The 17,669-nt window shown below is 37.6% G+C and overlaps 1 protein-coding gene across 1 annotated transcript in view; it reads left to right on the top strand.

Moving 5' to 3' along the window:
* The window catches only part of LOC127624052 (chromatin-remodeling ATPase INO80-like), a 54,196-nt gene that overhangs the window by 20,359 nt on the left and 16,168 nt on the right, over positions 1 to 17,669 (top strand). The window contains exons 25-27 of the mRNA XM_052098669.1: positions 1,253 to 1,448; positions 9,391 to 9,534; positions 13,324 to 13,549. Of these exons, the coding sequence (XP_051954629.1) occupies positions 1,253 to 1,448; positions 9,391 to 9,534; positions 13,324 to 13,549 (566 nt within the window). The remainder of the gene's footprint in view (positions 1 to 1,252; positions 1,449 to 9,390; positions 9,535 to 13,323; positions 13,550 to 17,669) is intronic.

Raw genomic sequence — 17,669 nt, 5'->3', positions numbered from 1 at the left:
TCAGCTGCTGTACCGCCCGCCGACAGAGCGAGGAAACGACCTCCCGTCATCACACAAGTTTCGAGGAACCGAGTAGGAGTCAAACAACGAACAAACACACATTCTACACATGTTCTCACGTGACTCAAGTAAGAGGTTTACGTCTGGGCAGTGATAGATTATTGTAGTGTGTTATTCTTGTGTATCAAGGTAATTGCTTTTACAGTTCACGGACTGCCGAGTCTGCTCATTACTGCTAATAATACTCAAGGTATTACTGTAACTTAAGAAGTGTTTTGGTATTGTTCTACATACATCTGTGCGATGGGCTGGCAGGGAATGTCAATGCTCAGATTCAAGCCTTAATTTTTTCCCTTTTGAATGTCGATGTCCTCCGGACGTCGACTTTCCCAAGAGAACAATTCTATATTGAGACTGCTAACCAGTCTGGTTATTAGTCCCTGATTCCAGGATGGTGCTCCGGCAATATTAATTCTTGTTAACATTCTACTGATTTTGATAGTTGATAGTAATCTTTAATGATTGTTGATTCTAATTAATGTTCTATTTATTTTAATAATTAATTATTATCCTTGATATTTATTCATTATTGCTAATAACCAAACCTGCTCCTGAATGAAGTCCCAACACCAAGCTGCCAAAACAACTCGTTCTCTACTTCCTCCACATGTGATGTCACACTGTGGTAGACATTTGCATCTGACCGCCTTGACAACACATCAACACCTACAGTATTTTACCTTATTACTTCCGTAGCCCCGCCCAGTAGCGGTGGCAAATAGAGAGCAGATCAGTCAAGAGCAGAGAACCAATCATAACAGTGGGCGTTTACTGTCAAGTCTTAAAGGATACTTTAACTGTACTAGAAAATTCAAAAGCAATATGTTGACTTCCCATGTGGTAATGTTGGTTTGAATTGGAACTGCACCCTGGTCCATCTTGTCCAATTAATTCATTCCAAAACATTATATACTGTAGATGTAGAATTTATTTGAGATCCCCTTGAAATCAAAAAACTTTTAAGATCATGAGAAACATTTCAGTCAAGTGTGTACAAACTTTTGACTTGTAGTGTACATCTGTTTGCATCTGATGTTGACCTTTCTAAACTCTTGCTGGCATGTTTTGACTGATCGTTAGTGTTTGATCATACGTGTTGTCAGATGAGTTAGAATACAGACAAAGTAGCAAGTCAGACTAGTTTTATAGCTATGTTTCAAAGGTAAAATGGCCTCTTTTCCTCTCTGCTCAGGTGGTTAGCTCTTTATCTGTCCTTCAAGTCAGCCTACCGGCTCCACCACCAGCGCCTGTGGGATGAGGTGGAGCAGGAGAACCAGGCTGAAGGGAGATCCCGGTTAGACAAGCTGTGTCTTTCACACAGAGATCTCATCTTGTGGCTCAATCGACCAACATCTTTCCCAAATGTCCACAACAGTGGTGTCCTTCAGGTGAGTTATTCCTCTGTTCTTTTCACAGTCACTTTGTCCTGCCTTATTAGACTGTCATGATACTGACTTTTTAGATTATTACAGAGTCCTTCCATATACTGTAATTTGTAAACCTCCTTGTGTCAGAACCATGTCATATTACAAAAGGTATATTGTCCTAAATTATATCAGAAATCATGACACAAGATACAACATCTTTTCAGCCCTGATTCACAGTGTTTATAGTCTCACATAGCCAGACTTATGACTATCAACATAAAGCCTGGTCCCCTTTGCCTGGTCCAGTTTTGTTGGTAACACTTTACAATAAGCAGGGTTTACCCTTAATGGTCTTCGGTGGTGGCCGATGTACACATTCATCACAATGCATTTTATTTCTTCTTTTTCTTTTTTTTTTTTTACATATTTGAAGTTTATATTTAAGAAAAGTTGTTGCATTTCATGTTTGTAATGAATATTATTTATAACTCAGCAGATTTGATTTGCACTTCTAGGTGCTGTGGAAAATCAAACTTAATTCCTTATTTCAAAAGAGCTAGTTTTAATGTTCATGAGTAACTCAGCAAGGTTGATTTGTGACTGTGCTTCTATAGTAAATATGTTTCCAACTTCATAACAGATATTGTTTTTCTTATATCAGACTCTTAATAATTTAGGAATCCAAACCAGGCCAGTTTGTTTCTAATATCAAACATCATTAGAACATGAATTATATTACAATATTAGACATGACATTCTACATAACATTCTACATACTTGCCCCTGTATTTACCATAGTTAATACCATGTATTGCTCCTCCGTGGTTAGTTAAGTTGTCTTTCTTAAAAAATAAACTGTTCACTTGTTATTAAAAATAATAGCCTAAACACATTTAAAAACGAAACTTTAATATAACTACCACAGTTGTAATTATAATGTTTTTTATTCAAAACTCTTTTCCTCATCAGTGCTGTTCATGGCTTCAGTGTCCATGTTAACACACAAGTGGCATTTTTGGCTGCATTCCAAATGGGATAAATTAGCCTCTGAAGGGAGGGAGAACAATAATAATAGATAGCTTCAAACTAAATCAAAAAGCTCTCCACTGCTGTCACTGTGGATGGTAAAGACTTTGAAGGGAATAGATACAGTCAGCAAGACGCCGTACCTGGGGGCGTGGGGAAAAGCAAAGCCTTGTTACCATAGATACTCATACATTCCTATGAGGTGAGGAATATCAGACAAATTTGGCTATTTTAACAAAGAAAAATAAGACGAAAAGCTGTTTAGTAGTTTTTTACACTTCAAACAATGCCAAAAAAACTCAAAACTGATTTTTTATTGCCCACCAACTGACAGAAATAGAAGCCTAAATAAGAGCACTGTGGCTGTAGTCGACCATATTATGCTGGATACATGCTTTAATATATTTTGGAAACATCCAAGCAGATTCAAGACTACATTGATTATCATATCATCACAACAGTGGATCCGGCAGAGTCATAATGACAAGTTAACACCAGAAAACAAGACAAAATACATTAGAAATCTTGACATGTTCGGAGTGGAGCACTGCTTATTGTTTTTCATGTTTTAATCAATCAGACATTTCTAAGGGGATGTATTTCTGTAAGTTTGGTTTGACGAAGTGTTTAATAAATGGGGTTTCTGGAGGAACATGGATGCCACTTAAGACATGCCAGTCTATTACATACTGTGGCAACTAAAAACAAACACAAAGACAATGTTAAGCTTTGTTTAACAAACCAAATAGCTTTCAACTGAGTTTGATATAATGGCAAGTGTTTTTCTGTTTACTGGACATTGTATGACATTAATTGATTAATGAAAACTATTTATGTCATAATTGTTTTAAGAAATCCTCACTCTGAAAGTTTTTCACAAGTGCCTAAAACTTTTGCACAGTACTGTACATTATAAACATTGAACACAAAAGTTCAATGTTCTCTGTAAACCAACTATAAAACAGTATGTATTATTAAAAGTACTAGCTGTACAAATACATTTAATTGATACTGAATTAATTTCCACACTATTTCCAAATCAGCTTTTCCCCTTATGGGAAGACAAACATGATAAAACATCTCACTACTGTACATGTCTCATCTAACAATTATGGTCTTCCACTGTAGAATGTATCCATGTAGCATCATAGCATTAAAACAGTTATAAAACATCATAAATACTCCGGAAAAACACCATACTCAGTAATAATGCTATTTTAAAACGTGAAGCATTCACCAAAAAAATGCTAAATAGTAATGAACAAATTCTAAAAATTACTAATGAACTTTCAGCACATGTAATGCTATCGTTTATGTGTAATTAATTGTGCTCCGTTTCAGGATGTCTGTCATAGCCAAACCGCAATGGTAGATAATATAAGTTGAGTTCTTGCCAATAAAGTGAAAAGAGCACACAAAAAAATTATGGAAGTAGCAGCATCTGGGACAGGAGCGCTGTGCTTTGCGAGTGGTTTCTGATAATAACATTGCTGTTTTAGACAAAACTTTAGCTTTGCTTGATTATTAGGGTAACCAGTAACTGCACACATTGTCCAGGAAATTTTTAAGACATCTTACAACATTTAAAAAGCAAGAATCTAACCGCATGGCACTCAAGCAAGCAGTGACCGGCTACACACAAAATGCTAACCAATTGCTCTTCAGCTAGCCAACCGGAAATTCTGTACACCTTGCGAAATACAGTGGCTCACTGAGAATATTGTGTATAGAGCATAGGGATGATCTCTTCTAAAAAGAATGCGCCCATGAAGAGCGCACATGTGCTCAAGGGAGTTGGGGGAGCCCAAAATCTGATGTCGAGAGAAACACTTATATTGCCGTGCAATTCATTACTCTCATTACACTGTGGACGCCTATTTCATGTCTTCAGCAGCTTTCTCACATTAAACTTCTTTCTGGTGTTCATGTAAATGGCTATTTTACTAAAAAGTCTTTACTTCACCCCCTGTGTAATGTCATTAACATTCTATGTTGTTGAACCAATGTGGTTCAAACTATGAATGTGTGACATAGTTACTGCGGTTTTGGGAAACAGTCGTGACTAGCTAATTAATTTCTCCAACAATGCATCGTACTATGGTGGTTAAGCAGTGAGTTACGTCATTGTGCGGGAAAACGCACCTCAGAATGTCAGTGCTGTAGCTGTTGAATTGGTTGAATTGCTCCATAGCGCTTTAAAATAGAAAATTCTCATGTAGAATTCAAATGGGTCACATGAGGTTTGTTATGCCTCATGATATCGAGGGAACCCCAGTTTAATCACGCAGGTGATCCGAGAGCAGAGGTGGGAGACTCGAGTTACATGGCTTGCCTCGAGTCTGATTCGAGTCGCAAATTTAAGGACTTGTGACTTGCTTGACAAAATGACTTGACTTGACTTTGACTTGAGAACCAGTGACTCGAGACTTGAATTGACTTGAACTGCATGACACAACAATGACTTGAATATTTTGTATTATTATTATATTCAATAGCTTATTATAACCAGTAATGAAATGTGGTTAAAAAATATTGCGACATCAATTAATTAATATGCAAAAATGTAAGCCAGCCAGCACTGTTAACAGTGCGCTCACAATGTGCCAAAATGACAGATGATTGTCAAATTCCCCAAATAATCTCCTTTGGATTTAAAGATTTTGAATTGGACCACGTGAATATAAAAAATATGAAAATATGCAACGCCAATACAATACAATACAATATCCAATACAACCACCACAACCTCAAATTTCATCAGACATTTCCAAAAAGTAAATGAAAGGTAAGTAAATAATTTCGTTATCATTTCATTATCCAGAAAGATTAATATGTAAAATTACTGTTCAAATGTTTTAGGGTTGTCAGTAAATTAAAATGATTCACAATTAATCTCATGTTTTGTACCGTGACAAGTTTGAAGCCCCATTTAAGCCCCTCATATAGTGTAGTGTCTCGGGTGTGTTGCGTCATAAACATAAAATGTTTAGGTCACTGTGTCAAGTTAAATATAGTTTAATACTCAATCTTTAAACACATCGTGAGATCCCTTAGTTCACATTTGCGCTCCTTCAAGTGTTTTGAACGCAAGAACTTAACGCATGTTTGTGTTGTTCGGCCTAAAGAAGTGTTGTTATCTTCACTGTATAAACTGCACGTTGCCCATACAGCTGAAATTTCACTTACTATAAATATTTTTTGTAAAATTAATCGCTCTGAATTAATGCGTTAACTCGACAGCCCTAATAAAAACATAACAGGCAGATTTGTAGTCACATCACTTTATTTAAGACTTTTAACTAAAGCCCTTGAATGCAATATATGGAGTGATGGTGGCATAGTGGGCTAAAGCACATAACTGTTAATCAGAATGTTGCTGGTTCGATCCCCACAGCCACCACCATTGTGTCCTTGAGCAAGACACTTAACTCCAGGTTGCTCTGGAGTAAATGCACTGTAAGTCGCTTTGGATAAAAGCGTTTGCCAAATGCATAAATGTAAATGCAATACATTTTTGACAATTTTATATAAATGTATCTCTGAAGGGAACTGATTGTCTTCAGAAAAGTTTAGATAACATTTTCTTTTCATCTTAATTTTAAAAATAGCTTTTTCAATGCAAAAAAAAACCCTGAATAAGCTCCATTACTTAACATAAACTAGCAATAAACAATACTTTTACAGCATTTTTTATATCTTGGTTAATGTTAATTTCATCATATACTCATTTTTAAAATCAAAAGGTGTATATGTTAACATTAGTTAATGCACTTTGAACTAATATGAACTAACAATTAACAATTATATTTTTATTAACTAACATGAACAAAAATTAAATGCTTTAAAATATATACATTGTTCATTGTTAGTTTCTGATACTTAATTCATTTACAAATGTTAACGAATGGAACCTTATTGTAAAGTGTTAACGTTTTGTTTTTACACACCATATATTTGAAGGTGTATATTTAATATATTTTATTATATTATAGATATTTTGGCAAATCAGTCTTCCCAAAAGGCGGTACGTACAGAAAATAAAAAAATTGCTGATTATTTTACAGACGTAACTCACAAAACCAAGTGTTTTGGTTGTGGACATGAAGTTTACTTATTAAAATCCTCAAAAAAAAGTAGAAATATCCTGCAAAGACGTTATTCCACATGCATTACAAAATTCCTTTGCATCATATCAATCGCATGTCTTAAAACATGATTGTATTTCTGTCCAGGCTGCTATAAACCTGTGCACCCACCCTGACCCCAAAGCATTATGAAAATGTTATTGAACCTGGCAATTTTCCTCAGTACTTTCCAGTTTTGTGTGTAATATGCACCAGTCAGCGAGCAAGCAAATCTAGACCAAAAAGTTTGGAATTTACAGAGTTTTGTGTGTGTGTTTTGTGAGGGGCAAACAAAAGTGAGGACCTTTGTGGATGAGTGAGCAGGTTGGCTCCTTCCTTGGGTTACCCCGCAGAACCAGATTAAATGATGTGTATACGCTCATCTGTCGTTAGCTGGAAGGGCTCATATTTCAGCGCACTCAGCGCCTCATTTATGTGGAAGCCTGCTTCTATTCTCCCACAAGGCACTCAAACGGTGCAGTATATGAAATGCTGATGGGAATATCAAAGGTCCAAACTGATAATTGAGGCGAAGAAAAAGGATAGAAGAAGTGGTGCTGGATGTCCCAGTCAGCTTCAGAAGCTACAGTGTCTTCCCCAGGGTATTTAGTCTTTCTATAGGACACAAGGCCGAACAGCGGCAGGGGTTAACCTGCTGTAAAACACATTGGTGCGCTGGCATGCGACAGCTACTATCAGGGGAATTTGTTTTTCAAAGGTGCTGATTGAGGTGTAATATTATCCACTTCCCACTCCGGGTCTTACACCACACAGCGTCTCCTAGCGCCACTGGGGCATAGAATGGGAACTCGACAACAAACCGCTCCCCCTTCTGGAAATGTGGACTGGCCAGTATCAAGCACTCAGAGGCCCACATTCTCATCATGCTAAGACCCCAAAGAACCTTTACCCATAGTTGCTGGATGTGTTCCTTGCAAAAGCACCCGCTTCTTTCTTAGATTTCGAAATCTTCCCCAGACTCCCTCATGTGTTCCAATCAAGAGCAGTTCAGTTTTCTCCAAATAATAAGAATATGCAATGTGCCATTATTTTTCAACAGCATATTGTCCCATGCTAATGGAAGACTGAGCGGCAAGGCTCAGATGGACTGGATTGTTTGAGGTTTTAAGATTTCATGTTGTAAACCAAGCTTTTATGTTTGCTTTGGGAAGGTTATTGCTTAGAAGGGGAGTCTCAGCACAACTCATTCTCAGTCTCTAAATTTAAACTTGTGTTTTTTGAAAAGTGTTTTTTGGATGTATTTCTTGAGACCAAAGCTGAATCTGAACTAAAGCATTCTCATCAAAGAGGTGCTCTGTGCCAATTAAGTTTGCCTGTGTTTGCTTGTTTTATGGAAATTAGCATTTAATAAATTTTGTATCAATCAATTTATGGCCTCAGCTATGAGAAATTGAATGGTCCGGATGCTTGCGTCATTTTGGTGCCTAAATTTGGTTTGCATGGTCACTGTCATTGATATCTTGACGAGAGTTTTCAGCCGTGTCGCCAGCAGCCTATGGTTTCTAAAACGACTGGGAGTGCAGCTGAGACTGAGACTCTCGCGACACGAACACCCCTGCTGAGTCTGCCCCACAGCTACACTTCTTCTTTTTCTGGCTTGCTTTCTTTGCTTAATTCTTTCTTTTCCTTCTTTCTTTCTTTCCTTCTCTTTCTTCTTTATTTTGTTGCTTTTTACTTTTTTCTTTCTTCCTTCCTTGCTTTTGAAATCATTATTCCTTTCTTTCATTCTTTATTGCTCTTTTATTCTTACTTTATTTAATTCTTTCTTGATTTTCCTTTCCCTGTTTCTTGCATTCTTTCTCTCTTGCTATTTTTACTTTCTTTTTCATTTGTTTCATTCTCTTTCTGTCATTTTTCTTTCACTCTTTCTGGGTCTCCTTTTGTTCTTGCTGTCGCTTTCTTTTGCTATTTATTTTTCGTTCTTGCTTGATATCTTTCTTGATTTCATTTTCCTTTATTTATTTTCTTGCTTTCCTCCTTGCTTTTCTTTTATTCCTTCTTATTCTTTCACTCTTTTTTATATTTCTATTTTGTTGCTTGATTTCTTTCTTGCTTTCATTCTTTCTTGCTTTTTCTTGCTTGTTCCCTTTTATTTGTATTGTTCATTCACTTATTCTTTCTTTTATTCTCGTTCTTTCTTGCTTAATTTCTTTCTTTTTCTCTCTTTTGTTCCTTCACTCACTCATTTTTTTATTTCTTTAATTTTTTATTTTCTGTTCTATCACTCTTTCTTGCATTATTTCCTTTTTTTTCTTTAGCTCTTTCTTGCTTTCTATCTCTCTCACACTTTCTCTCTCTCCCTCCCCACATGCCCTTCACACCTCATTCATCATTAGTCCTCAGTCTCCACTAAATGAAGAGGACAGGTCTGTTTATGCATGTCATCTGTGTCAGTGCTGGCAGGAAACAGGCAGATATATAGGCTGCTCTTTATGATTCGTGTGGGTCATTAAAGGCGTAGTTCTGGCTGTGACCCTGTCTGGAGGTCTCTTACCACTGTGGTCTCATTTAGGGTATGACTTCAGCTATGAGCTCTTGGCTTATGACAAATGGAGCCATTGAGATGGGAATTGGGGTTACATTTGATTAGGAGGAACTCATGGTAGACTGAAAGGAGATCACTAGGAGGTGCTGCAGGTCCATGTATGTCTATTTAACTAATTCAAATGCTGTCCTTAAAAACTCCCTCCCTCCCACACACACACAGTCATATGTGTTGACAATTTGACAAATCACGGTTCGGTAGAATAATATGTAATGCTCTACATTGACTTTTTCTTTCTGTCCTGCAGGATTTGGTATTCACGTCTTTAGGACCAGGGATGGTCTGTCACACCAACATGCTTATCCACAGCAGCAGACGCTCCTCCACTCACATGTTCAGACCCTGCCAACCTTCTCAGCCACCCAAGTTTTTATTCACCGTCACACCCAGGGTAAACCACACACACACCTTTTCTCTAAAAAAAAAACATCTTAGTGGAAAATATTAACTGGCAGAACATTTGCTCAGTTCAGAGTTTTGAACTAAATCCATTGGAGCCCTGATTTCTATATCCAGTAACTGTGTTTTCTGTATCCAGTAACTTGATTCAATTGGCAAGTGACTGAAAGAATCAAAGTGGGTTTTCACTGGTGGTTGGTCAGCTGCTGACAGGGATCTCCTGCTGAATAAAAAACAAACTTGCTATCAAAATTAAAAGACCTGCTTTCTTGTGTGGCCCGCACTATGGGCCTGGTTTATTTATCCTCTTTGACCCCCGACAGATCTTCTGCTCAGTTGATCATGACCCTGGTGGAGAGTATCCAAACAACACAAGCCCACCAGTGAGAAATCAGAGGCCTTGGTTAAGGGCTGCTTCTCTGGCTGTGAATTTGCGGCCCACCAAAACCACATCACTTTCAAATTTTGGGATATTCTCAAGATATTTTAAATCTGCGTATCATGGTAACATGGTAGTCGAGACTTACGACATCCTTTGCTGGTCCTAAAATAACATTCCTATCAAAGCGAGTTGTAACAAGGTTAAAATGGGTAAGGAGGAGGTGGAACCGGCTGAACAGTCAAAGTAATATTTAATAAAACAAAAAGACACACAACACAAACGCACACATTGCAGCTGCAAGTGGCTCTCTCTCTCCTCGGCTGATTAGCCCTATTGGGGGCGTGTTTAGTCACGGCCCGGCCCCGCCCGCCCTCCTCTTTGTCACACGAGTATTTACACTTGGTCACTTCATGCGTTTTTACTGTTCTATATCTGATTGTGAAAAGACCAAGTTTTAATGCCGTTCATGATACATTCGAGATAGATGGCAATCCGATCACTCAATGCATACAATACCCAACTCATCCAATTGTAAGTGCAACTGGTTGTTCAGGCCACATATATGTAAACTTCAGTCCACTTAAATCGAACTGCGTCAGCATATGGAAGTTTAGGAGCATTTTAAGAAAATGTGGCACCATAACATTTGGTTTTGTACTACTATTTTCTAATCATTTATACCGCTTTCTGTTTGTAGTTTTATAAGTACTGAAAAAATTAGCTTCCTGGCATTTGCATCATCATTGAAGTGTTATATTTGTGAATAACATAGGAGTAGTAGAAATAACTTATATTGATTTGCAGAGAGACATATATGTGGCAAAGTGTAAATGGAACGTGCATAGCCAATTGGATAGCAATCCAATGAATAAGACGCTTGAAGTGACCAAGTACAAGTAGGTTAAAAAAATGCAACCATTTTTTTGACCTGCCCCTTACATCAAAGGGAAAAAAGCTTGATAAGGATATTTTTCAAGCCCCAAAGCCTAACCGTAACCCTAAATTTAAAATCTGATTGGTTGATAGGAAGGATATTCAAGGTTCAGAAAATTATTTTGATACCAGAACATGTGGGTACTGGCGTAAATCACATTAGGCTTGTCAAGACATCAATCTTTTATCTGTGACCAATGTGGTTGTATTTAAACTTATCTACAATGGCAATGGTTCAGTCATGTATGATGAACTGTTTTCTTTTTCTTCAAACATCTGCTGTTAACTTGGCTAATATGAGTATGAGCATGATATATTTGCATTTTCCCTGTTCTGAGAGTCTGGTTGTGTCTGGCCTCATGACTGTGCTGTGAGAATTGGCACTGAGTTGGCACCAGCCCCTAGGCACTAGGGGCATATGGGCACTGTGGGAAAGTGATAAGAGAGATTAGTAGCCTTTTTTCTTTTTATTCATGAGGGACTCTTGACCTCATTGGCTTTGTAAGGCCACATCTGCGTGTTTGTCCTCCTGTTGGTCAGCTGTTCACTACAAAACTAGAAGCCCAGCCAAGCTGAGCTGTTTTTCATTAGAGATAAGAATTAAAAGGAAGATAATATCATCCGCTTGTCAGCAGGCCATAAAATTCTCAGTGAAACTAAAAGAGGGATAAAGAGAGTGAGAGGGAGAGATTGCAGGGAAAACAGAATCAGAGAATGGAAGGGATTTTGAGTGGTGTGAATCATACAGGAAATGGTCATCTGTTACTCAAAGGCCTGTTAGCGCTGTTAGCACCAGTGACCTCTGCCACACTTTCCTGCCAGAGCAGCGGGGTTCGAACAAAATGTCAGAAAGACAGGGTTGTGCATGCATGTGTGTGCTTCTGATAACTGCATTACAAAAAATGATTTTCTTAATCAGTTTATTACTTTTGTTTTCCTAGAAAAATGTCTAAACATCCTTAAAACAAGATGTTTTTGGTGTTGGTGTAGATTTATTTTATTCCGTATTCTGAAAAATGATATTCCGTTGGGTTTTCAGAGAAATCTACCACAATTTAGTGAGGTCTACGCTTAAAACAATATATATTTTTTACTAATCTTTATCAAAACGATCAAACTATCACAATTTTACTTTTTAAATAAAAAAATGTACATTCTCTCATCATTTAAACTTGTCATCTCAAACTCGTAACTCAAACTTTCTTTCGAGGAACACAAAAGAAAGATATTTTAATGGAGATATGAGATCTTTTTGTCCATTTAATGGAAGTGAATGGTAACCAAAATTTCAAGTTTCAAAAAAGTAAATAAAGTCAGCATAAAGGTAATCCATAAGACCCAAGTGGTTTAATATATGTATTCTTAAGCGATTTATTTGATTTTTGGTGAGAACAGACCAAAATATAACTGTTTTCTTTTTTTTTTTTTTTCACTGTACATCGAGGATCATGATTTCAAGGTTGATTAAACTTCCTTGCACTTGACGCATGTGCAGAGCTCTAGAAGCGTGATCAAGCTTGAAATCATGATCGCCAAGGAGGCTAGTTTATAGTAAAAAGAAGTTACATTTTGGTAAGTTCTCAATCAAAACTGATTGTATCTCTTCAGTACACATGGATTAAACCTCTGGAGTCTTATGTATATTTTTTTGCTGTCTTTGTCATTTTTGGAGCTTAAAAATTTGGTCACCATTAACTTGCATTGTGTGGACAAACAGATATAATATCTCTATTGAAATATCTTCATTTGTGTTCCGTGAAAAAAGAAAGTCAAATGAGTTTTCGATGACATAAGGGTAAGTAAATGATGACAGAATTATGCATTTTTATTAAATCTTGCCCCTTTTGCAAAAAAATTTTTATATTAAGATAGTTCATCCAAAAATGAAAAGTCTGTCATCATTTACTCACTGATGTTGTTTGAAATCCTTATGACTTTCTTTCTACCATGGAACACAGCAGGAGATGTTAGGCAGAATGTCATCATCAGTCACCATTCAAACAATGAAAGTGAACGGTAATTGAGACTAAACATTCTGCTTATCATCTCCTTTTGTGTTCCACTGAAGAAAGAAAGTCGTCCAGGTTTGGTACAACTTGATGGTAAGTAAATGATGACAGACTTTAAATTGTTGGGTGTCTTGTTAAAGTCTTGTTTTCTGACAGCAAGACTTACTATCTTATTGTGTTATTTTGCTTCTAAAGTAAAAGCATGTTTTTAAAGATGTTCAGATTCTTTTACTGGCACACAAGACAAATGCACTAGGCAAGAACGTGCTTTTTTGCAATGTAAAAATTACTCCACTCTCCCCTTGAGGTCTAATTTGTTGAATGATTTGTATCAACAAAAAGAATATATAGAGAAATACAAACCAATTAACTGAATGGAAGGTTATTTGCAGTTGCCATGTTTGATTGTGGAAACAGCCTCAGAGGTATTGACTAAGGGATTTTCTTCTTCCCCTAGGTAACTTCAGTTCCCATGGAACGCTACTGTGTGGATCGGAGTGCCGAGTATGAATGGAGATTAATACGTGATGGTTGGAGTCTCATTGCTAAGCAGTGCTTCCTGTATGGCTCCCCTGAGCTGGCTTGTGCATGGGCTCAGCGCTCTCAGTCCTTCCTCCCTCAGAGCCCAGGGGGCGTCATGGCTCTGCAGCCAAGACACGGCTGGTCCTTTATAAGGATTCCAGGTAGGGGAAGTTCTTTGTTTGCATGTATGTACCTTGCTGTAGTTTAGGGGAACAAATATCCCAAAAAGTATAGAAAAATCTGATCTGACTCAACTAAATCTGATAAATCATTTGGTGACATGCTCAATTAAAATAATAAATAAATAAATGGTCTAAATAAAACAAACATTGACCTGTTTCATTTGACGTCAATGTATGAGAGCACCGCCATTTTTGTGACTAAAATGCTTTAAACTTTCAGTGTGCTGCGCTGTGTATACGGCAAAACCGTCAACATTTTGGTTTCCATTTATAAATCTTAAAAGGTAATACTTCTGTTTAACTACCAGAGCCAAAATATAATTTTTCTTTCATTAAGTAATTTCTTTCAATTGACAGCTTAATTTCGCTCACAATCATTTTGCTAATTTATTCAGACGTCAGTTATATTTATAACATAATGGAGTGGTATACAATTAACCTGGAAATGCACATAGGATGTTAAATTAATAACACTCAGACTGTATAAAAATATGTCATAATTGTTGCCTCTATTTCATAACATGCCTCTAGACTGCAATGTAAACATATTACTAATTTGCCTCAGTTGCTATCTGTATATTCTTCAGCTCTTCTGTGTATTCCGCAGCTCATACCTTCATACAGACAGGATCATCACAGACATTTTGTAATAAAAAATTATAAAGAATCGTTTATAAAAATATATTGAAATGTCAGTGAAAGTCAATTTTGGCAATATTTGTGTTGACTTCAGACCTGTATACACAGGGACCCTGGGACTTGACATAGCCTACGTAGGCTTGGAATCAGCCTACGAACTGCTTACTTATAGTCTAATTATTGTCTCAGCATTTTAAGTTGGGATAGGAGAAAGTATTTTAACAGAATAAATTACATACTTCACTTTCAATTCTAAAAATGCAGAAAGATTTCTTCTAGGGCTAGTAATTATAACTAGCTTTATATACATTTATATATATTCATATTTATATTGGCATTCCCACATTTAGATCGCTAAGCAAATGTGTGTGTGTGTGTGTATTTGATATGTTTGCTTGTGTGTAAAATGTAATCGCTTGCGTGGTACTTCATTTTTCCAAGAAGTTTGTATCCGGCTATTGTCCTTGCATAGGCATTTTTATTTAAGACAAAGCATGTTCTCACCGTTCATTGATTTGTTTATAAAGGTTTTGAGTGTCTCAAGAGGAAGTCTTAATCATATTAAAATGTGTAATGCCCTCACAAAGACAACTCCCTCTATCAGATACAACACAAACCAACTTGCACACACAGAACTCCCAGTTCCTTACAGCTAGACTTTAGGCCCTTGGGGCCGCATGGTAACACTGCATTCCAGGGGCCAGAGAGCATTTCAATCAAAGAAAATTGCATTTGTTATATCAGCAGTAGAGGCTGCCACCTTTAGCCCTGAGTGGCTAAAAAGAGATGGAGACCCATGGGACAGTGGTGGAGGTCACGGAAAAGGCCATTCCTGCAATCATGTCTGAGGTCCGGTGCACCACTCAGTCACTGTCAGTGTTTTAGCACCAATGTATAGCTATTTGTCACATGGATAGCATGGCAGTGCTGTCCCAAGGACAGAGAGATAGGAATAGAGCCAGGGGACATTTAAAAGTATAGTATGACTTTCTTTCTTGAAACGCAAAAGGAGATGTTAGGCAGAATGTCCGGAATTGCCTCAGTCACCATTCACTTTCATTGTAGCATTTTATCCATACTATGAATGTGAATGGTGACTGATCCTTTCATTCTGACTAACACTTCTTTCTATGTTAAATGGAAGAAAAAAAGTAATTCAGCAACATGAAACAACATGATGGTGAGTAAATGATGATAGATTTAGAATTTTTGAGTGAACTATCCCTTTGAGACTACTTTGCAGATCAGAAGAATCGTTACATCGATCGTGCAATTATTGCAGCCCGCTGCATGAATTTTGTGCAGGTATATGTTTGTGTGCTTTCCAGTAATTGCTGGACGCAGACTGGGTAAGAGAAAGAGGTCTGGGAGTACTTGTGAAGTTGGGAGGGGGGACAAAGAAAGGAAACTGAACTATTGGACATTGTTTCTGCACAGTGTTAGGCAAGCGCTTTGAATGTGTGTGTGTGTGTGTGTGTGTGTGTGTGTATCACTCTTAATGTTCATTCACAGGCTTAAGGGGTTTCAGTATGCACTTTTCCTATTTTCTCAGAGTCATACTGTACCCAGGGAAGGAAATGAGACAGGACTGGGCAAAATCATTGAAGTATGCTGGCGGTCTCACCACTGGCTAACAGAACTTTAAGCCCAAACCTCTATTTAGAGACTGGTGGAGGGTTTAGATGCTGTGTATGTTACATGCAATATAAATTACAGCAATAAAGTATAGAAATATTTTAAATAATTCATGTATTTGATTTTAATATATATATATATAAACGAGGAGTAAAATTAAGATGAATTGGAGAGACCAAAGATTAAATCCAAATTCCATTAGATTGTGTATTTAATTTTCTCCAGATATTTGAAAGAACCACAAAAGCAAATGTTGTGTTGGTGCACCTATGATGGAAGCATATTCACCTCTGCCCTCTTCACAGTGTGTAAACACTTTCAGTATTTTCCCATCATCACTTAATCCCATGTACTTGTACTCAAATAGCACATATTTTTTGACACAGTCAGTATCTGCAAGACCACCCATCCACATGGATATGTTAGCATATTGCTGCATTACTTCTCATATGACACTAATTAGAGATCAGAGCACAGAAGGACAGAACTTTCACTTACAATAGCTCTGTGCATTGATTCATTGTTCATTGATTGGAGTGTAGCTTTGAGCTGTTGTTTTGAAATAGAGAGAGGCTGCAAAGCTCTGCTCACAGACAGCCTGTGGGAAACTTTGCTTTCCCTTCCTGTTCTTTCAAAGAATCTCTGCACTCCAGCAAAATGGCCGGAAATATTTCTGGCCTTTTTGATTTTGGGTCCAAGCAACAGTCACTGCATAATTGTTTGTGATCTGCTCCCTGGCCCTGCTTTTTTGGATGTGAAAAAACCCCCCAGACTTCACTTAGGTGTTTCTCCTTCAATCCAGCACCGGTACCCATACATCTGTGCTTTCAAACGTCTGTCATACCATTATGGTTTAGCAGATTTAAAGCTAAGACTATCATGTTGACACCTTTTGAGATGATGTCAACCTCCCCTCCATGATGCACTTCTCCTTCTGGACTGCAGAGGGAGCATTTTAGCCTGCTTGTTCTCTGCCTTTTTGTGTAAGGGAGAAAATGTGGTCTCATATTTCACCCACTATACTCATGTGGGTTTGATCTCAGAGTTCAGGTGGAATCTGGTAAGTATAAGCTATATACGACAGCTTAACTGTTGTCAGGTTCTGTAAACATATAATTTGTGGCAGATGTGTCGCTTTCCAATTCTTACCTGTAAAACATGAATGTGATACATAAAACCATCTTATCAGCGGCTGGTCCTTGAGTTTTGTCTTGAGTGTCATATTCAAATGAGAAGCACCTTCTGCAGTTAAGTTTCGGACTTAATTTTATGTCACATGATTATGTAATTTCTCTGAACAATTCTGCCCTGTTTTTAAGGTGCAGTCATCTACATTTTCACACTTTCACTTCTGCGAGGGTTTGAGAAGTGTCATAGAGTGGGAAAACAGATATTGTTTGTGGCAAAACAGAAACTGGCCTCACCCCCTGGCACTGTGCCCATGTTTAGGTGTTGGCTACTAGTCCGGGGCATCAGTAAACAAAGATGATCTTATAGCATGGAGGACAACAGAGCATTGGCCAGTACATGTGCTGCCATCCACAGTCCCTTTGCCGGAAGAACCGGCCATAAAGCTGTGATCGCTTTAATGAAATTAGCAAACAGCGGAAGAGCAATTAAGTGCCTGTGTTAATTAGCTTGTCCAGGACTCTTTGGCAGCTTTTTAAATTGGGTCACTCTTGGGTCAAACCTGAGTTCTGGATAGGAGGGATTGGATTAGAGATGAGGAGCCTGGAAAGGACCTCTTGAAGGTTTGCCACCAGCAGGTGGGTTGGGTTGATATCAGAAATCATAATGGAACAGCACTTGGTACCTTTGAGATCCC

This window comes from Xyrauchen texanus, chromosome 30 (genome assembly GCF_025860055.1).
Source record: "Xyrauchen texanus isolate HMW12.3.18 chromosome 30, RBS_HiC_50CHRs, whole genome shotgun sequence".
NCBI lineage: Eukaryota > Metazoa > Chordata > Actinopteri > Cypriniformes > Catostomidae > Xyrauchen > Xyrauchen texanus.
Note: the sequence above shows the minus strand (reverse complement) of the source record. Positions and strands in the feature narration are given on the sequence as shown.